This window comes from Sturnus vulgaris, chromosome 3 (assembly GCF_052056855.1).
Source record: "Sturnus vulgaris isolate bStuVul1 chromosome 3, bStuVul1.hap1, whole genome shotgun sequence".
NCBI lineage: Eukaryota > Metazoa > Chordata > Aves > Passeriformes > Sturnidae > Sturnus > Sturnus vulgaris.
In genome coordinates, this window is record NC_142245.1 from 51,314,799 (window position 1) to 51,337,973 (window position 23,175).

The 23,175-nt window shown below is 37.7% G+C and overlaps 1 protein-coding gene across 4 annotated transcripts in view; it reads right to left on the reverse strand.

Annotated features, from left to right (window-relative positions):
• The window catches only part of MAP7 (microtubule associated protein 7), a 108,027-nt gene that overhangs the window by 26,813 nt on the left and 58,039 nt on the right, over positions 1-23,175 (reverse strand). For all 4 annotated transcript variants that reach the window (XM_088161640.1, XM_088161641.1, XM_088161639.1 and 1 more), the window contains exons 2-6: positions 20,643-20,711; positions 15,820-15,897; positions 8,019-8,182; positions 7,151-7,262; positions 3,735-3,845 (exon numbers count right to left, since the gene is read on the reverse strand). In XM_088161640.1, the coding sequence (XP_088017766.1) occupies positions 3,735-3,845; positions 7,151-7,262; positions 8,019-8,182; positions 15,820-15,897; positions 20,643-20,711 (534 nt within the window). The remainder of the gene's footprint in view (positions 1-3,734; positions 3,846-7,150; positions 7,263-8,018; positions 8,183-15,819; positions 15,898-20,642; positions 20,712-23,175) is intronic.

Sequence of the window (23,175 nt, forward strand, 5' to 3'; positions counted from 1 at the left end):
CACCAACGTCTCACACATCTCATGTCCTTGCCCTAAAGATGAGTATGGATAAATTATCTTTGGCCCTAACTCAGGGGAGCTTTTATCCACATCCCCTGTTGGAAGCAATCACGTATCCACAGCATCCAACTGAAGCACGGTGTTTGGGAGTGAGCCAGCTGATATGCACAACAGCCAACTAAAACCAAAATCTTCTCCATATAAGCAATAGACCTGTTTCAGAGATGTCAAAATAGTTTTAGTCAGGACCTTGGAGTGAAGATTCCCCAATTCTCTACAATGGTTTTAGATCAGAGTTTGTTTAGAGGCACCTTAGCTTTGTGGGCCAGGGTCATCACATACTGCATTTTCCAAATGCACAGCTTCCTGAAAGCATCACACTTCACATATCCAATACATATTTTACCAGATTAGTGCCACCATTCACCTAGAACAGAAACTTTTTCCCACTGGGTTCCAACTACAAGAATATTAGTACCTAAATGCATTGAACATGCATTTCCAGTGTCCAAAACACACTGGAGCAAAACTGAATACCAAACAAAGAACATCCCAAAATAATAAGATCAACTGTAAGACAATGATGTCAAGGGGTTTTTTCTTGCTCTTTTTATTCTTAATGCCTCAGGGTGACATTTTCAAGATTTAGTCTTTCAAGCCATCTGACAGACAAGGGGAAGCAGTATTATTTGTTCTCATGGTGTGTTAAGCTATGGCTCTAAGGACTATTTCATAGAATTCTAGAATTGTTTGAGTTGGAAGGGACCTGAAAGATTGTCTAGTCCCAGCCTTACTCTCACGGGCAGGGATACCTTCCATTCGACCAGGTTGCTCAAAGCCCCATCCAGCCAGATCTTGGGCATCCACAATTTCTATGGACAACCTGTTCCACTTGCCTCTACCAACCTATCTCACCAGCCTCAGAGTGAAGATTTTTTTCCTAATACCCAATCTAAACCCTTCAGTTTGAAGCAATTACCTCTTGGTCCTATTACTACATGTCCTTGTAAAAAGTCCTTCCCCAGCTCTCTTGGAGGAGAAAATATCCCTGGAACCCTCTCTTCCTCAGTCTGAACAAACTCAATTCTCTCAACTTTTATTACTCTGTTTTCACATAGGAAGCACATTTGTGATAGGCTTGCTGGTACAAGGAAGTACCCTTACCCCCAGCCACAAGCAGGTTAATTTTAACAGATTAAAAGACATTATAACCTAACTTGTAACTAAAAAACCCACAAAGTTGTAGGAAGCTGGCAAAAGTAAATTGACTACAATCATCTGTATTTATCTTCAGAATATACAATCTGAATACAGGACAGTTGTCTTAGCAGCAGCAGAATAATTTGCAAGTAAGCAAACAGCAGCATTTGATTAGTTGTAGGAACAGATGGGAGGCAGGGATTTAACAGGCCTTCTGACCAGGAAGGAGACTCTCATTGATAAATGTGGTGTTTGCTTATACACATACACAATATGGTGAGGAGTAGATAGGGGGAAACTGCTCTTTCAACAGGAATCAATACTGGAGTCTTCTATAATATCTTCTATAATGGTTGCAGAAAACAGTGATGCAGTGATTGAGACCATCATCTGCTTAAAAAAAAAATCACTGCAGAGAAGGGAAAGAAAACAACTAGGGTGCAAGTTTTGCAAAACTTAAAGCACGTAACTCATACCTCATGAAAAGTATTATCCCTTTGCTAAGCTCTCATTAAAGAGCACAATTGCCAAAATCTATTGGTCAACTACAGTTTTCTCCAGCTGAATATGTGTTCATGTTTTGTTACAGTTTCAGCTACTCACTAACTACAGTAACATAAAAGCAAAATGAGAAGCCTGTTCTAGCTGCCCAATTACACAATTGTGATAAAGAGCTATACAGCAATACAATACTTGAAATGACATTAACCAGTCTTTTAGCCAATTAGTTAATGAAAACTTTTGTCTTTTGCTGCACCAAAAAAAAAAAAAAAAGAGAAAAAGGAAAAAAATATGTCCTTCAAATGATAAAAAGGTGCTGCACAATAGATGACAAGTTCTTGTTGACAGCTATAAGCCACTTAGTAGGTAAGCTTATCATCCTTATCTCCAGCTTGCTGTTTTGCAGCTAGGAGTCTGTATTACAGACAAAGTGTGACTGGGTGCCCTCTGGAAGGTGAAATGGGGAGCAGGCAGACACAGCCTTCCTTTAAACACCTGCCTTAAGAGGTTGAGGCCACTGGAGAGACCAGTGACACTTCTCCAGATAGATGGCTCAACTAGATTTAGGTGTCTGACTTTGCATGAGAAAAAGCATTTATAGCTTTTGGATTTACTTTCTGTTTTGGAGTCTGCAAAAGTCACAAGAGATTCCTAAAGGGTCCTGTGCTGTTTTAGTAAAAATGCCAAGCAAAGAATGCCTCAACATTTTGACATAAGGCCATCACTTCCATATTCCTTTTCTTTCCCTACCACTAGACTGCCCAGTATTCAGTTTAACTTCTCCTGAACCTGGAATGAGTGGCATAAGCTAAAACACTGTGTTACAGTCCATAAGAGACTATCCTTCACACTTAAAGCCTGCTGCTGTTCACCTGCCCACATCACCAAGATCCTTCCTGAAAAGAGTATCCCCTGGCAAAGAACAGCAACCATTTGAAAAAAATATACACACGTGAAAAACTAATAAAGATAAAACTGACTGGATTTCAACATTTAGTTAAGAAATGACTGGTGCTTAGGAATAAATTATTTCCTAATGTACTACTGTATTTTTCACAAGTTATCAGACTCTATAGCTAGGTTAGCCCACTAGGATGAACATGGCTCATCAAATCAACCAGATACACATGTCCACTCAAACATGGAACTTAGTTAAGACACAGAAATAATGACATCGACCAGACAACACAACTAAAAATCCATTTAAAAAATTGTTTTTTAAAACAATTTTATGGATTGAAATGGGACAGAATTCATTCTCAGTAGAGGACAAAAAAACCCCTACCAAGTACTTTACTGTAAAGCTCTTTGCACAAATTACACAAGAGACATTCTTTTATAAAACTTTAAAGCTCAATGCTTCAATCTCATAAGTCCTCAGAACAGAGGCAGCAATTCAGCTATGTTAATTTTTAAAAGCGTGATGGTTTATCATTTTTCAGACTTGTAAACACCAAAAACGTACACTGAAATGAAGCAATCTTTGAGAAATAACTGGACACAAAAAGTCAATAAACAGACAATATGAAGAATACCCACACCTCTTCCATAGAAATAACTGGAAATGGTAATAAAATAACCAGAAATGGTAATAAAATAACTGCTTGAAAGCTTCATGCAACATGTTTTTAGACATTCAAGAACTATTACCAAAAAAGAAAGGAAAATAAAATAAAATAAAATAATGACAAAATGGTCTACTGCAAATAAAAGGTCACACATGATTGCATGCAGTGATGTATTCTTTCAATAGTTGTACCTCATTTACTAAAAACCTGACAGAAGCACTGCTTTTATCATTTGCTAAAGCAAATTTTTTTAGGTAAGTTCTCTTGTTTTAAAGAACAAGAAATATTTGTTCTCACAGGAAAAAATGTTCAACCATTTACTTGTCACATTTGAAGTCTTTCCACTACAACTTAGATGAAGTGTATAAAATGACTTCAGAAGATTGTTTTATGTGCTAAGTAATACATCAGTATAGAACATTCTTTCTTGCTGCTCTTTTAGTGCTTTTTTCTTCAAAACTGTACCTCTGTCTGGAGAATTTAGTAATGTTGCAGATGAGGAGGAGAGCCGCTTGTTTATGACTGGATCAACATGTTTCGAAAGGTTCATTGTTGAAACAGACCGCCTGTCTCGATCTAAAACAAATGGAGATAATGCTAATTGACAGCCCACATGCAGTAGTGCAAGTTCCTAGCTCACTAGTGGGAGGAGGAAAACAGGACTAGGTCACTCCTGCTCTACCACAAGAACTTCCAAAAGAGAATGGATTTCTCAGCAGACGTTGTACAGGTGACTCAAAGACTGGGCACAACACAGTTTAAGCTTCAAATGTGCAAAATATTCTGTTCATTATCACTCAGTGGGTTGCAGTCTAAAGACTTCCAATATTGTCAGAAAAATCTTTGCTCACGGATTACAATAGAAAGCTTTGTGAAAGGACCAAGCTGCTTAGAAACGCAAAGTTATTCACTAAAAAACCACCCTGGCATCTGAATAAAAGGTGACAGGGCACTGTTACTGAGCAGATGGTCAATACTGTGACAATGCCATGCTGAAAGATTAAGGGAAGACTAGTGCAAAAAGGAAGTGAGGGTAAGCACAAAAGAAATTAAAAGGTTTAGTTAAAAATCCCATAGCTATGTGTAAGTGTTAAACCACCCACCAGGGTTATTTTCAGTGTGCTGAAAATCCAGCTCAGCACACACCTCAGCAGATATAAAAACATCAGCCTCTGTAGAAAGTACTTGTAATGCACCTACTTGGCATACATAACACCAAAAATTTATACTTTGATTTTAGTTTCTCTACGTTTCAGAGGGGTATTACATCATTTGCACAACTGCTGCAGTCAGCATCTGCACCCTGCTGAGGGGGTGATGGTTCCTTCAAGAACAGAGACTACACACACTTTGTGCATACGTGTCACAGGAAGTTTGCTGTGCCCCTTTTTTTCTCTCTCTCAAAAAAAAACAACCCCCATACAAAAATAGCTCCAAGCTCTATGCATCAGCTACACATTCCCCCATTACAAATTTTCATCTGAAAATCTGACATCCAAAAGATCCTGTGAGAATCAATTCTGCTTTTGCTTACGTTTTAGCATGTACTGAACCTCAGCACTACTCAGCAAAGCACTCAACCATGCTGAAATGCAATGAGGCTTGAGCAGATGCCTAACTGCTCTGCTGATTCATATTCTCTGTGTGCAAAAATGTGTCCATACACTGTTTTCAAAGCAGATACCCATTTAGGACAATGACAGCATTAAGGATGCTGCTGCTGAAATATTACTTGCCACTGTTTATTTATGATAAGTGTTATTAAAATTGTATTTAACTGTTCTGTCCCAATAGATTAAATTATACTCGCTATGTACAAAAAATTTCATAGAAATAGAGTATATGAAAAACACCTTAACTTTCCCCAGATCTATGAACTATTCAGGATTCACTATAACTGGTTGGACTGAAGAAACATTCTCCCTATCCCGTGTAATTATTTGCTAAATTTAATGTTAGAATGACTTGGTGAGGGCATAGAACTGGCAGACTGGATACTGGGAGGGGAATAAAACTCAGAAATAGGTTTTAAAAAGGAGAAATCTAAATGTTATAACTAAGAATAAGACCTCTTTAGGTTGTCAAGATGATCCAAAATTGATCTGTGGGATAAACTGGAGAATGCCCTGTGCAAGTCACTGCTGGAGACACAATGTTCAGGCTTCCTGAGTGCAGAACAATATTTGTGGGAATGGGATGGGGATCTTGATCTCATGTCTAATCTGCCACTGAGAAACTATACAGTGCATCAGTACAGCTATAAAGTTTTTACATTTGGCAAAAAGGATGTATTGCATAAAGTGGCTTTCTGAAGATGACAAATGACAATATTGAAAATCACCTCTGCTGTTAGGCATGACAACATTTTCCGTGTCAATGAACATTATTTAAATGAATGACATTCAGCATAAAGATTTGCATTAAAGTGTTGGCAATATGAATCCTATAAATATAGAATAGGCCAAATGCAATCTATTGCCTGGAAAATTGCTGCTTACTTCATCCAAAAAAACCAAAAAAGAAACAACAACAAAAAAGAATTAAAATACCCACGAGCAATGAAACAGCCAACGCAGCTGGTTATGTGTCTGTGTTCATGTGCAAAATAATTGTAAATCTCACGTGCAGTATGCCAAAAGGGTTTTAGAAACAAAATATTCAAATTTTCTCTCCTTGAATTCCAGTAGATAGAATATAATGCTTCATTTCAGTGAATTGTGCCAAATCTTTAGAGTCAGCCAGCAGTAACTCTCCACCATAAAAATAAATAATAACGAAAAATCTGGTACTAACAACAGTTCTAATCTATCAGCATGGTGTTAAGCATGCATTGCAACTACATGAGGGTGGTTTAGTTACTGATGATCTCACTTCTTGAGAACTAGCTATGGGTAAAGGAATAACAAACCACAGCATTATGTACCAGGTTTTCTAGCACCACCCAGAGATTTGAAGTGGTGCTCCAGGCCTGCTAAATCGAGAAAGGTGAATGATGATTCAAAAAAATAACCTAGGGACAGAATGCAAGACAATGATTTTTCACAGAAAATAAAATAAAAATCAAATAAGTTATTCAAAGTTAAGCAAAAAAAGTAACATTTTATGAAAAATAACTTTATTGAAATTATATATGAAAAAGATTTCAGAGTATTCTTTTATCAACTTTTTTTTTTCCTCCCCTGATGAGAGGTTAGACTAATTGAAATTAAAATAGGGAGAAAAGAACTTTAAGGATCACTTTCTGTTAATAGAAGTAAAGGAAAAAGTTCTCTTTTTGGAGGCTTGATTCATATTGAACAGGGCATATACACATTAATGATTGGCAGATTAACTTAGATAAGATAATTGCGGAAAAAAGCATATATTAACATTCACTTAAACTTAATTTGCCAATCTTTAGGGGAAGAAAAGGGGACTTCTATTTCTCCAAATTTCAGTACAAGGCACAGATTGCTTATTGCAAAGAACAATTTTTCTTCCTTGTGTCTACTTTAATCTCAGTATTTGATCATTTCTACCATTTGCTTTTTGAGGCACAAAGCTAGCAATTGCCACAGTAGCTCATACCACAAGACTGACACAGCACAAGCACACCCACATATACACACACCAAAGACAGCAAAGCAGCAGAAGCGAGAAGCTGCAGCAAGGTAGTCACAGAGTAAGTCAACTCCCAAAACAAGCTGTAACTTCACATTTCTCCTTGTTACCTTTTTGCTCCACAAGAATGTCACAAACATGCCATTGCTAACAATAATAGGACCAAGAGCAAAGAATTCAGACTAGCATACACTGCATCATCCTTCCTTTCAGAAGAAGAAAAATAAATTCCAGTTGACTGGTGGGGAAGGGAAACTGGCAAAGCGAGCCTCCCTCTTTACCTGTGTTATTAATGCGGTTGTGCAGGGCTCCTCCCCAGGACCACCTGTTTTGCCTTTGTTTCGGCTTCTGGCTTCTTTCAATTGTGCGACGTACAACAGCTTCATGTCGTTCCTTGAGTACAACAGCATAATACATTTGGATACCACTGGGATTTTTACTTTATTTTCTCATCAAACCCTGCTACCCTCCATCCACATGGACAAAACCAAGTGGGCATCTTACAAGTGTATTTAAGCTAATGTGCTGCTCACTTAAGACACACAGACAAGAGCAAAATTAAGCAGCAAGTAAGCCATACATAAGATAGAATGTTAACCAAAATTTTGAAAAGGTAGTATCTGTTTAAGTGGGCCTGCAACTCCACAAACACGTCCTACTGCTCCTTCCCATCTACTAAATATCAAAAGAGGGAAAGAGATAGGAAATACAACACCCACAAGGATGAAGTGACTTACATAGGATCACACTGCATGTACTTCCCAGTTTAACTGAGACAAATCAGCCAGGAGCGTATTTCATTACACACTCATTTTGAAAAGGTTTTCTTAGGGCATAGTTATATTTAACTATCTTTAAACTGAATGGCTAAGAATTAACAGATAACCATACAAACCTGACCCAATTTTTTTTTCTGTGTGAGTTTGCACAGCACTATACACTGTAATCCAGGCATGCTCAACTTCACTGCACTTGATTCATAACAGAAGCAGTACCTCTGCAAGTCAGGCTTAAAATCCTTCCACATCCTCTGTCATAATGACCACGGCTCATGTTGCACTCTTTACATCAGCTCTTGGAGAAAAAGGTTGATAGTATTGTATCTTATAGCAAGAGAAGCTGAAGTGTTACCACGACATTCGTTTTTACCTTCTCTTCCTCTAGTTTCTGCCTCCGCTTTTCCTCTACGGCAGCTCGCCTTCTCTCTTCCTTCAGTCTCTGCTCTTCCAGCTTCTTTCTGCGTTCCTCTAGGTGTTTTTCATAATGTTGCCGTGCTCTCTCTTCTCTTTCTAACCAGACGGATTCTCTTGCAGCTGTAAGAAAAATGAGAAAGTATTAACTTGCTCTATGCAATTAAATCTTTAATATATTTTGAATAAACAAGGTAAATGGAAAGCCTTTTTAATTCTCTTTCTTCAGACATACATAATATCCTTATCCCTCCTCATGTATTAAAATGTACCCTGGCCACGTACTGGTTTTATTTAATCTCAATTTACTTATTATGCATTATCAACAGTTAAGTTATTTGAGCACACAGTTTCTTCATGGAAGAAACTTCATGGATCTTTTGCTAGCTTAAAATGCCTAAAATACTGAAGTCAGATGTACAAACAAACTTATGTTTACAAACTTCTGTTATACAAACCATTTATATTTTACTGAAAAAAAAACATAGTATTTTACTGAAAAAAAAAGACAATAAAAAGAGAGGTAAAACTATCATAACTTTCACCTTTATTGATCAATACAGATCTCTTACAATAGAAGTGGCTGGGATGACAATTCTAGCACCTGGACCAACAGAAGGAAGGAAGTTAACCACCAAAGAAGTCTAAAGGTAAACCTTAATCTGTCACATGATTCCATTTATGCACAGTTTCAAACAACAAGTTTAAGAAGAGCTAATCAAAACAAATCAAGAAGCCCTACAAAAGACCAATTTTTCTCCCTAAGAAGCACAGTTGCACATATCTCATGAAAATCCAGCTAGCTGTAGCATGTCAGCTTTTAATGAACAGTCACTTATGTACAGACTCTAATGATCATATCAAGACAAGCCACTGCTCTGAGCCACAAGAGTTCCATATCCTGTAATGAGCTGACTCTTCTGTGCCAGCAATCTGCTTACAATGGCAATCCAGCACAAAAAACCTCTTCAGTGGTCTACTGAAAATTAATAAATTAGGAAAACCAAAAAAACACCAACCCCAACAGCTTTCTTAACTGATGTCACTGGAATATTAATTTGCCTATAAAAGACATGGAGATTATTTGTTCTCTCTGTTATTAATGTAAATGGCTAGACTTCCTTGAGGCACTGTTCATGGTGATTTCTGTAGATTTCAGTCTGTCATGTTGTTTAGAAAAAGTAATGAAAATAGGACATTTGAACTTTTAAGACTAAATTCAAGAAGAGAAAGGCTGAAAAGATATTTAGGTGCATTCTTAGTACTGGGAAGACAATCAGAATGCTGGACCTCTGGTCAGAACACTTATCTTCAGCTTTCTGCTTCTCTGAGAAGGGGTGATAAAAATCACACTTTTGTGATACAGCAAGACAGCTCAATAACAGAAACACACATTTGTGATGGATTAAGCAAATGGAAGTGCTCGGCAGGAATAATTCTTTACAAAAATAATAGATCTGATTTAAAACAAATACAAAAGCTACATCTTTCCATCATCTTTAGGCTACAGGCAAAAGGCAGCAGAAAATATGGACACATATTGCTAACATTAAGGAAGTTACTTATCTAATGCTTGGACCAAGCATTTAACAAGCACATGAAAGCACGATTTCTGATACATCACTTTGCTAAAAAAAGTGCAATATCTATTTTCATGAATTTAACTTTTTTCACAGATAGAGATATAATCTTAACTACTTTTAATTTTTTTTCAAGTATCAGTCCTTGCATTTTATCTTTTTAGAGAATCAAAGGAGAACATCTGCTTTGTTTTCACTTCTTCCTATATGCACTACTGACATTCTTTTGTGAACTTAAGGGCTCAGTTTTTGTCAGGTGATAAATACAGTGATATAAGTTAGTGTCCTTAGATATATAAGGATATCTTCAGGAAAAATAAGAAGTTTAGAACATTTTTATTTCATTCTTATGTCCCTGTTTATGAATTTTCAGAAACATTTTCCTGCTACCCCAAAAATAAATGAATAAATTGTTTTGTAGAGTAAAAAGTTTACTCTTTAGACCTCTGCTCTAAGATAAAAAAATAGGGATATTAAGCTCTATTCTGGATACACAGGTGTGCTTCTAGAAGCACAGCATCAAATGCCTTGCTGATAGAAAGAATCAGCATATGATCCTACAGGAAACTGAAGATACCTCTAAAAGGTCTCATCAACCTGAAAGAGCAGCCACTTTGAGGATGTGGCAGGGAGGAATATCAACTTTTATGATGGTGTCTCCAGAAACTGTGCTAAGAGCTCTGCTTGGTGCTGAGCTAACACTGAACTCCAGTGTGGGTATGGTCCAACAAAAAGGCATCTTCTTGGTTCATGATCCAAGCATTAACAGGTTCATGATCCTTCTCTGCCTTGTAACACCTCACATTGTCTGACAACATGCAAGATTCATTCAAGGAAAGTTCGGTCATTGTTCAGATAGCACCTGCATGCTGAAAGCTTAAATGCCATAGGAAAAATTACATTAAAGCTGGAAAGTACAAACGAAAGTCACAGCCTGATCCATTTTCTATTCCATTCCTTAGTGCAATCAATACATTTGAATCAGTCGTGATACAAGAACACAAAATTAGAGCATAAAAACAAGATTACAAATTGAGCCCTAGACATGCTGTTAAATACCTTCTGCTTGTGTGCAAACTAGTAATGCTGGATTACATTACAAAGCAACATAATTAAGGCTGTGTTTTTGACACTTCTGAAGTGAATAACAGCAAGAGAAAACAAGGTCAGTCAAGAAAGAGACACTCCAATATTAAGAGACACGTAAGACTTGAAACCAATTAATTTTACACTGGAATTAACTAACTTAATGTGGAAGATGTTAGCTGTAAACCACGTATGTTTCTTTTTTGGAAATAATTTTGTAGTTTCTTTCCTCAACCACACACACTGAGAACTATTCTTTGTAGAGGTTTTAGGCTGTGAGAGGAGGAGCATGCACTAAGTGTCAAAGCATCTATTTTCTGTTTATATATGTGAAACAATGTGCCCCTAGATTCTCTTTTTCTGTCCCTTCTGCGGTCTCTTCAGTTCAGTCCTTTTTCTTCTGGTTTACCACCTCTACAAAGGCAGATCCATCTGGCACCACGCTTTCTCAGTCTGCCTTTTGAATCCACCTCAGACAGACAGCTTACCTGAGCCAAGACCCTACAGTCTTTGTCAAGCTTTCCAGCCTTTACCTTTTCTAACTTTACAGCACTGGCCTCAGCAAGAGCTTTCTCCTGTGACTGCCCTTTCACCTTTGCTCAGTGCCAGCTCTGCACTGAGGCTGTGATTGCCTCCTTGCTGCATTAGCAGTAAAATGGATCGGTGATGCTTTAACCATACCTAAAAATGGGGACATTACACAGAAGTGGCTGACTGAACAAATTAGAAGGTGAACTTCAAAGCTGTAACTAAAGGTGAAGTTAATGTGAGATTCTCTAAGCCAACCTTCCCCCAGTAACTATGCTCTGAGGGATATTCATCACAGCAATTTTTACACTAGTCTTCCTTAAAAATTGTTTTCTTGTCTTATAAACCCTTTTGACATTCAGGTTCTCCACGGAGATCTCAAAATTATTCATATGCCTGGGTCAATGATTCCCAGTGTCTGTGGGGCTTCTTTCTGTGGAAATGTTGGATAAAGCTCTTCCCCCAAGTGCCAGGGAAGAAAATAGACCAGAAGGAATTTACTCACAGAAAAAATATATAATTTTTATTAATGTTATTATTTTGCCAGTGGTTACTTTCAAATGGGAGTGGAAACTGCATGATAATGTGATCTTTAAAATATTATTTTAATGCTTATGCATTGTAAGTATTAAGAATTTAATGAATTTAGCCAACTGGAAACTCAGACATAATCTAAGAACATTCTATTAATCCCTCTTCATTTAAGGAAGTGTGCTAAGTCAAAAGGCAGTATTACCCTCCTTTGTTCCCAACACCAGAAACTAAACGAACCAAGTGTTCTTGTCAGGATCATAATTCTGATTAAAAAAAGATCAGTCTTCAAGTAGGATTAGTGTAGATAAAACATGCACAGAAGTGAGACTTAAAACAGTTTTCTCAAGAATCAGGGACCAAGATAGTGCTAATTAATAACAGGAAAATTCTTCCTCTTTGCTAGGCCACTACCTAAGATTACCAGAATGAAACCCATTTTAAAATCCCAGTTATTTTCCATGTGGGAAAAACACATTTTGATTTTTCTTTCCAGTTAGGGAGGACCAGGTCAGTGCTCTGGAATTGGACACTAACTGGCATGGTACAACTTTCACCTCTACTACACTAAACCTCTGCCCTCCAAAATGGTGACAGCACTTCCTCAGCACATGCAGAAAAGCCCATGGACCTTCCCTGCCAATTCCCAAACCTTGTCTGGGAATCAGCAAGCACCCAGCTAGTTGGCTGGAGCCAACACCTTCTCAGGATCCCTCATAACAGCTTTATAGCAAGAACAATTAAGTTTTAGTACTGGGGAATGCTCTTCAGCACTGTGAATTTGGCAGCACAGGTACAATCAGTATGGCAGAGAGGGGTGAAGTCTGCATGATGTAAAACCAGCAGTTTTCAGGAATGTTTTCCAGTTTCATCAGGCCATCTACCATGGTTGCCTTCATAAACAAGTCAGCTGCAATGTGTCTGTGTCTCAGCAGCCAGTGCCAGAGCACAGCTGCTCAGCCTGACACATGTCAAGTGCCAAGCTGGAGCCAGAGACTGATAACTCCTTTCACTCTGGCCCATTTGACAGCTACCACTGCCTCTCTTGGGATTTCTGTCTTGCACAATCCAAGAGGGTTAGTCTCACATGGAGAGATCTGATACCTGTATTTTGAAGGACAGATGTTAACTTTTATACATGGGTGCTGTGGGAAAGAGCGCCAGTGGAAGGAGTACAGAAATGAAAACATAGTCACTAAAGAGCAAATGACAACATGGGAAGCATTACTTAGAACATTAAGTATAATCACTCTAATAATCCTTTAAAGGTCTGAATGTGCATATCAACAATACACACATTACCAAATGGTTAGGAGAATAAAAAGATTGAAGCAACCCCCCCCACCACAACTGATACAACTTTAGTCATGCAAAATGAACTGCACAAAAAAAGTCAAAGAATTCATTTTTTAGAATTGTTGGGATGGCATTTTAAAAGCAATACATTTCCTACAGTAAAGGAACTAAAACATTCCTTCTTGATGGTGTGATTTGCTGATTGTGTCCCTGTGTATCTTCTATGTTATCTAAAGAAGAGTCCAAAACAAAACAGGAATATACTAAAGGTGAAAGGGGCATTCATCTTTTCAATTAGGTAGCTCAACATGATCCTCAAGAAACAGCAGATACTGACAGTCCCAGCACATACATGCTATATCCAGACAACAAAAATGATAGCATTTCCTACTCTCTAAACTCTCATTAAAAACAAGACTTAGACACCCAAGTGTGCTAAGTAGGATAAGACTGCTAAAATACTATTTCCAGGTGCAAGCAAATCCTCAGGAGTTCAGAGCACATGCCAACCCACTTTACCACAGGAAAGCCAAGTCTATTATAGCACAGTGGAACTTGAAAAAAATTAGACCTTGAGAGTAAAAGAAAGGAGGAAGATAAACAGTCTTAAATCAACTCTCCTTTAATATCAGAACATTTCCAAATAAATACACATAATCCTTATTAGACTGGTACTCCACATGTTCTTAACAGAAGGGTCTTAATTTTCCTGAAAAGACTGATAACATGACCTCCAGGAGTTCAAGTTGCTGAAAGTACAAAACAAAATTACTACCAGCTCTACACCTAGAGAATTGAACTGTCCTTTCCCATTTTTTAGGGCAAAGAATACATTTACTTGAGGTATGACTGAAATTCTCAACTTCTGTATAAAAAGAAGTCTTTGCTAAACCTGACAGATCCCTTGAATCAAAAGGAAAGGAATTAAGTTAAAATCCAACCTAATTCTATTCAAAAAAATTAAAATTCCTTCCTTCAGTTGCTTTCCTGTTGCGTGGCTGATGTCCCAGTATTAACAAAATCCAACTCTAATTTTTAGCAAGAGACATTTATGTAACAATATTATACAACACTTAATTTTTAAGAGAGACATCTTAGGAATTTATTTGCTGCAGTTCACACGACATGAGTGACTGATTATCTAGGTTCTGCACTACAAAAAAAAGAAAAAAGAAAATAAAGTTGCATGCCATTGTAAAAATCATTGCTTTGCTGTACTGGAACACAGATCCCAAGAGACAGCTCCTAAATCATTGCAGACAAATATACAGATGAAAGTACAATGCGACTTTCAATTTTCTTGTTAGTTCAAAATAATTCTTCAAGCAAGAACATACAGCACATTCATACATCATAGGGACATGCACAACTCTCCCACTTGGAAATTAAGGATTCCATGTCAACTTACAAAAACTCCTGATGTTGCTTTGAAGTTGCTTTTAAAACATCACACAAAATAACATATTTTTCAACCGAAATTATGTCCTTCTGGTAACAAATACTCATTTATTAATAGCTAGAAAAATCAGAGTTTAATTAAATTTTAAATTCAAGGAAAGCATCTTTCTCTGTATTTGAATAAAGCATTGTTATTACATAAGGATGAAACTAAGAAAAAAACAAATTCAAGCCATGGAACCATCATCTGGGAAAAATTAATTAAAATGGCCCAGTAACATCTATTTGCTGTGAAACCTGAAGAAACTAAGCCTACACATACCATCAACCCCAACCTGAGAAGCAGCTTTTCAGGGATTAGCAAACATCCTGTCATGCTACCCCTTGAGCAAGCCAAATCTAAAGCTTTCCTTTTCCCCTCCAAAACAATCCTAGTGATTCATGCATGGCTACTGCAATGTTATAAGGCGCTATAAAGAAGGGAGGATATAAATGCTATCAAGATCTAGGTGACAATTAATCATGGCTCTTGAGGCCTCATGGCCTCAAGGTTAGGAAAAGCAGCATAATTCTGGCTGGAGTTTTAATATTGTACAATAAACTTTCAGAAGTTAGAAATGGGAAATAAAGAACTTCTGTTTCTCAAGCCCTAAGAACAATTCAGCATTGAAAGAAATCAGAGTAAACATATAAAAAGAGGAAATACTTGTATTTCCCGACCTCCTAATTACTACAGAACTTTGTGGCAGTCAAACATATAAATGCTGCTTAGAAAACCACCAATTTGGCTTCACATAATTCTTAATTCTCTCACCACCACACTCAGTATACTGCCCATCAGTAGCCACTTGTTAAGTAGCCTTCACTATTCACTAGAACTGTGTTATACATGTGCAGGCACAGGTGACATAAGATATTGAGCACACCTATTTGACACCTACAAAAGGTTTGACCTGAAAAAAGTACCCCAAGTTTACATTTAAGCATTCAAACCATACATTGGCAACATATTCTGCAATTCTATTTTATGGTATTCAGCATTTTAATCTTAACTGGTAAAATATTCTAAAACTTCAAAATTCCATTTACATCACTGAAACTCCCTTGCATGATTTCAGAATTAAACCTACTTTTCATTCACATTCATAGAACAGGTGAGAGATATAGTACTGATGAACTAAAATACCTACTTTAAAGATATGATAGTGTATCTAAAATGACGCTATTGCATATCTAGCACTATCATTTTGCTGACTGCCCCTAAAAGTAAACTGCCAATAACGCTGCATGCAGATGATAGTCCATTAAAAACATCCAAACAAAAACCAGAGCAGGCCTTACCTAGCTGTTTTTCTCGCTCTTCTCTCCGTTCTCTGGCAAGCCGTTGCCTGTCATCAACCTTCAGTACTGTTGGATGATCTACAAATGGAGAAAGAGATTAGGCACATAGCATAAAATCAAATACTAACAAACCCAAACTTTTAGGAAAATGGTCGTTAAACAAATCTAATTATTCTGTCAAAATAGATAATGTTTTCAGAAATCCATCTTATTGAAAAAACCCAGAAAACTGATAATTAGAATGCATTCATATATTTAAAGATGTAAAATACTTCCAAAGAATAGACTAAGATGTAACCATGAATACCCAGCAAGACTGCTGCTTGTGAAAGCCCAGGAAGACACTTTATTTTTGTTTCCAAGCCTAAAATAGCCAGGCTGCTTGAGAGCATTCTGAAAAAAATACTGTTTATTATTCCATAATGTCTCTCCAAAATGCATCCACAGAAAAGTCTTTTATAATAAAGCAGTGTCTTCCCTTTGATATTGCCTCAGAACAACCAGTAAGCCCTATATCATGACACAAGAATCTCAGCACCCAAGCAAAACAGGCTGGATCAAAACACTGCTCTGGCTGAGTAGTTCTAAAGTAGCTCTGGCTGAGTCTCTGGAAACAGCACGATATTGATCTCAAAAGATGTTTGTGTGCACATGTGTCAAAAACTCAGGCAAATAATTTAAAGTAGTGAGGCATCATATGCATGGACTGGTATAACATGAGTCAAGTAAGATGAGAGCTTTAACTACTCTTCTAGATTGAAATTTAGCCACGTGAGTACTTCACAACTATCTGCAACTGCCCACTTGGATCACAGCAGTAAGACTGAGGATAATATGAAAGATCTGTGTCAGACTCCAGGTTTGACTTTAAAAATTCAGGTTTGGTTGGAAAACATCACTAGCTCAGTGATGGTTCTGGAAGACAACAAAGTGCTGAACAGCTAGCATCCGACTTCCAGTCTCAGCAATGGAGCTGTTCCAGACAAAGGGAACAAAATCCAATTTAGCAATTCATCTCAGCATGCTGCCAAAACTAATTTCCTACTCAGCCTGTTCTGTTAAACCTGGAAAGCTCTTAATTTTACGGTTTTTTTTCAGTAGCACTGAAAAAGCCTGCTTTGCACAAGAACACAATAAACAAAAAACCCACAGAAAAACCAAAAAGATTTCTGGGTATAAATAAATTGTCTGACTTATTTTAGCATTGAAGGGAACTCAGTTTTTACGTATTTTAAGATTAAGAGCTACCTAGAATACTGTCATCATGAAAGTGCACAAGACAACAAAGCCTTTTTACTATTCAGTGTGAATACACATGTAAGCAACTTGTAAAAACACGTAGAGTCAGCCTACTTGTGTATAGGCTGCATACCTATGAAGAAAGTTATTAGCAAACAACACAGTGGGTCATAAAACTGAGGTTAAAGATATTTGCAAAATAAGTCCCTGAAGTGAGGCTGTGCTTAGGTTTGAATAGTTATTTGAATTAGATTAAAAAAAAAAAGTGCATTTCATCCTCTAACAGAAGTTTCTGCATAAGCATGTCAGGATTTCTTGGGTGAACCAGCTCCCCAACAGCTATGTACACTTTAATTACTCTTGAACGCTGATGAGTGAAAAACTATTATCTCAACAACTGTCAGACTAGAGCCCCAATTAAGAATGTTAATGGCAATGCAAGGTAACAGCTGCAAGGAGAAAACTCACTGCACAGTTAGCACCTTCAAACACGACAGCCTCAGTGAAAGGCACAACAAGTGAAAACATCACCAGCAAAGACAAAGGTAACCCATCACCCAGTTAGAGGTCAAAGCTTTACTGCTGGCTGGCTAGCTCACAGGGCAGCCATTTATGACACTGTGCTCAGCCATGCCACTGCAGAGATTTGCCCACTGCATGGTGTACATCTGCATTTGGCTCATGTTCAGCAGAGCCCTGACTCACACACAGTCCCTCCAGTATGCAGACACAGGTCAAAAGGGTAATAATATTCCTTCTCCCTGGTGACTGGCACACGAGATTCACAAAACATGGATTTCTGTGGCATGAGTAATTAGTGATTGTGGAATAATGCACATTTTCCCTGGAAAACAAGGATTCACTTCAAGGGCTGTCAGCAAAGTCAATGTAACATTGAGTTGACAGAAAATGATAAGGCACTGGGGAAAAATGTAGAAATTGGCTTCTTTCAGAATATCCTTCCAGTTGGGGTTTTTTTTTCCCCTTTCTTGAGAAGAGAGATTTCCCTATCGGGGAGAGGCAACAATTCTTCAAAGAGGCAGGAGGATTACATGGACAGGCAAACTGAAAAGGTGTCCCTTAAGAATTCCTAATTATAAGGAATGGAAGGAATAAAATAAATTTTTAAAGTTGCCCTCTGCCACTCTGTTCGAAGATATCCAATTATTTTTTCCATATCACACACCTGATAGTGTTCACACAAGAACAGCCCTTCTCCCAATAACCCAGGATGTTAGAACAATCCTAAAGAATTTGCATTAAGTTGCAGGCTATGCAGAGTGTGTGTCTTCAGTAATAAGCGATTTTGCATACATTTGGGATCACAAAGAGCTAAATCAATGTTAGCACAAAGATGAGGGCAACACTTTTGTAGCAGACCATCATTGCATTTGCTCTGCTAGAAGCTGGAGCGCATATTATCAGTGCAAGTCTTACAGTGATAATTAAAATGTCTTCTCTAAGTCTTCAAAACGGTCCTTCATACTTTGGCTACAAACCCAACCTCCAACATTTGCATTCTGAATCCAGATGTTCTGCTGGCATTCCAAGTGCAGAGCATCAATAGTTTCAAACTGTGGCAAAACAAGAGAGTTCACTGGGACTGCTCCCCATTTCATTTCTCATGTCTCTACTCATTAAAAACCCACCAGGCAAATACCTGGGGGATTGGCATTTCTTCTTATTCAGTAGGAATACCAGGACAAACAAAGTACTCTCTTTTGCTCGTATTCATCATCAGACTATAAGCTTTAAGTTACTGTAAAAGGAAATGGGAAACATGTCAGCAACAACAAATCCTGGAAGAATTCCTCATTTTTTAGAGAAATAATTGCCAACTGGGCATATGCAAAGCCTAAGAGACAACACCCGAGAAAGACCCACATGCTGCTTTGCAAGTTGCAGCTGGTTATGCTACAATATGTGGGAACTCATACTCAACAACCTATTTCCCTTCACTTATGTAACAGGCATAGAATTAAGCATTTGTATGATAGGGATGTTTGGAGAATAAATAAGCCATAGTTCTACAGAGAAGAAGTTAATTTTTTACCTGCTGCTGAAAATTAAGCCACTAAATTACGTCTGAAAACAGCATATGCCCATATACTTACAACATTTAGTATGGGTTCAAATTTTCTAATTTGAATTCAAAAATTCATTTTAATAAGTTAAAAGGTAATTTTGAAAGCTTAGATAGAAGCTGTGAACAATATTTTGTATGATTTCAGAATAGAAATTCAGCACTGAAACATCAATAGGTTTTTGTCCCTAATGATAGTAACATAAGGAAGAAACAAGTTTTACAAATCATCTATAGAATTGAGCTTCAACAAACTCTTAAAATTGATCAAAATATCAAATATCAAAATTGATATTTGTAGAAATTAAGTTCCTAAATTAACAATTGTCATATATACTTTGTAAATATGGCCAGTTTTTGTGGCTCATACTATCAGCTCCACTCTGCCTTCCCTCGCTCCAGCCCCAGGAATTTTGGATTCCTTTCTACACACCAACATAGATGAAGGAAACATTGGAACAGCTAGGATGCCCTCCTGAGAAATGAAAACTGGATTGAACTATTGCAGAATAAAGCAAGTATTGAACAGTGTCTACCACAAAGAGCTGTGAAAAGAGGTAATATAATCTTTATTTTCTCCTCCTTTTCCCACTGCCCATCTGATTGAGAGCAGCCATGATTCCTGTGCTTTGTGGAGGATCCAGCGTGCCTGGCAGAGCAGGTGAGGTGTGATCTGAATGCAGACAGCACTGTGATTCCTTCCCTCTGGGGACCCAGGCCAAAGGTACCCCCATCTGGGGACAGGGGAGAGTCTGTCAGTACAGAACAGTCGCTGAGCTGCCAAGCTGTCAAGGAGTTGAAAGGGAGATGTTACAGTGGCCTCGTCCTCAGCAACACAAGCACCTCTGCTTTCCCAGGCATCTAAGCAAAATCGTTATTAACTGCATACTTTAAACATGGGTACCTGAACTGCAACACAAGCAGAATTTAGATATCTAAATACTCTTCTGGATCCTGGTCTAAGCATGCAAGTGGAACAGACCCATGACACCAAGGACTACATCAATATTTTTAGCACATACATTTTCAACGGTGTAAGTGAACAGTGAATTAAATCCACACAATGTACCTGTGAGGTATGGTGAGGTAACGAGAAACATCTACCCCCTGCTTAGAGTGTGTTACAGAACATGGCATGCTTTGTGGTAAGTGAGGAAAAGCCTGAACAGAGGCACATTTACACAAAGCTGCAAATCTTTGCCTACAGCACATAATTCTCTTTTAAGCACAGATGCAAATACAGTGGCTTCTGTTGTTTTTTCTCACTTCCCAACCCTCATTCTATTCTAAAATATAAATAGATTTTTCCAGTTTTGCTTCTTTGCAAATAATCACATATTCCAGCCTATCTAAACATGAAAAGTCACTGATATCAGTTTTGTCTGAAACAGTAAGTAAACTACAAAAGCAACAAACTTCAGAAGTTTCTGTTACAACAGCTGTTTTCTAAACACCATTGAGGCAAACAGCCTTAAAGCATGGAGCATGTGGAATGATGTACCTGGTTTAGTTCCTGCGTTGCTTTGTCCTGAAGTAACTTTCTTATCTTGTGTTTCAGAACCTTCAGTTGCTAAAATAAGGAAGAAAAGAAATTAATTAACCATTTCACTTAGTAATAGGTCATTCACATTATAATGAAACTTAAATATTGCCAGATTCCCTTTAAAATCAGATCGTTCCAAGATTTCATCTTAATGCCATTCTACATCATTTTGCATAGAAAAAACTCCAAAGGCTACACAGAAAGCATTTAAGCCACAATAAAAGTTCTCAATTCAAGTTCAGGAAAGAGCCACAAGAAGATTTCATTTTAACAGTGCGTTTTAATAAAGCTTATAAGAGGACTTGCAGATCACAGGTTTCTAAAGGTATGGTACAAGATACTGGTAAAAACTTCTTTACAAATTACAAACACAGACATAATGTAGAACTGAAGAGAGGACAATTAATGACCTGAACGAAATCTAACTAATGAGATATTCCCATTATTTGCAATGGACTTTTGATTGGGCCCTACCAGCCTAGAACAAGATCTAATTCTGGTGCTCTGAATGCTCTTTCAACAACCCTTTATAAAGAAAAAAAACCCAAAGATTCATTACTATTATTCAAATCAAAACCATATCCTTGGTTCAGCATCTATCTCTAACTAAAAAAAACAAGCTGAGAAATTAGATGCCAGGATTTCATCTTACTACTCATCTTTGTATCCAGCAGTTCCACTATAGGGGTGTTGGAGTCCAGAACACCCCAATCTGGGAATAGCCTAAAGGCAGACTGTAAGAATTCTAAGAAGCCTTCCAAAAACAGCTTGAAAGAATGTGCAAGCAAGGATAAAAAGACAGTTATAAATAAACCCTAGGGGATGAAAGACACTGATTCATTTGAACAAAAATGGAAAAAAACCTCAGATTAGTCCAGATTTAAAAGCTAAACAGGTATTACTGTATTAGATTCACTTTAGAAAACATAATTAAAACAAATTTTCATCAGAAGGCTCCAGGTAATTTCTTATGCGTGTCAGCTTTAACAACACTCAGTGAGTTCATTCCCTTCATGGCCTCACAGAAGTCTTTGTTTCCTTGCTTACCTCCTTCCATAGGCATGTTTCAGGATTAACTTAGAGGGTAAAAGGTGCTGTATTGTACCTTTTTGGCAGGCGAAAGGTGAGTGAGGGAAATAGAAAAATACCGTTATCAAATGTTTTATGTTCAAGAGCAATGTTTTGCCAAGAACAGTGTTCAAAAATCACGTCATCTCACCCAAAATTGTGTGAAACCTTAAATAATTGTCAGACACTTCTCTTCCTGAGGCCTGTATTAAGTCTCTTGCAATCAACAAAAATAACCACTGTTGAACGTCACAAATACTGATTCCAAATGACAATAAGAACTGTAACACTTTAAAGGCAGCCCAAAACAAGATCTTAATATTTGCCATTTTAACGGCCTCATACAAAAGATTAGAGTGACCTATGGGTAGAGGGATTGAGTTTTTGCAAGATAATTTGAACATCACTGAATACTTGCACCACCAAGCTTGGTAGGATCTACCATTATGAAAATCCATGCCTGGTGCTGGAGCAAGTCCAGAGAAAGCCAAGAGAGCTGGTGCAGTGTCTCCAGCATAAGTGCTAATGGGGAGCAGGAGAGGCAGCTGGGGGTGTTTAGCCTGGAGAAAGGGAGGTTTCAGGGGCAATCATATCACTCTCTACAGTGATACACTCTCTACACTTCTCCCAGAACAAGAAGCAACACTACGAGGAGAAAATGTCCTCAAGTTGCACCAGAGCAGTTTTAGATTGGATATTAGGAGAAAATTCTTCCCAAAAGAGTACTCAGGCACTGGGACAGGCTGCCCAGGGAAGTGGTGGAATCATCACCTCTGGAAGTGTTTAAAAACTTGGGGATGTGGTACCTGGGTCCATGGTTTACTGCTGAACATGGTGGTGTTAGTTTAACAGCTGGACTTCATTTTAGAGGTCTTTTCCAACCTTAACACTTCTGTGATTCTAAACTCTTTATATCTCACTTCCCCCTCAAAGTTAAGTTCTAGTAAAACAAGCTTTTCTCTTCCATGTGTCAACCATTTAGAACATTCTCAGAAAAAGTTCCACTGTAACTCAGTGGGACTACATCACAATTCCCATCAGCCTGGCCTAGGGCATCATATAGAAGAGCAAACTGTCATAAAATAGTAAAAATACTGTTTCTAAGAATTAGTGATTACACTGTTCTAACAGTGTCAGCACAAATTTCTTTGCATCTTTTATACCGAGTATGTGCATTGTTTTCTTCAAGCATTGTGCCATGGGATTATGCAACACTCCATTAACTTCAAAACAGTGGTTTAAATGCCATCCAGAAAATACACTTGCAAAAAAGCCTAGGTACATTTGTCTAACATTTCCTTGGAATATTTTTGACACAGTTCGAATACAAATTCATATGACCACTCATATGACAAGTGATGAAAAGAACAGATGGCACACCATGGATTTTAACGATGCTGGATATCAAATAAGAATTGGCACA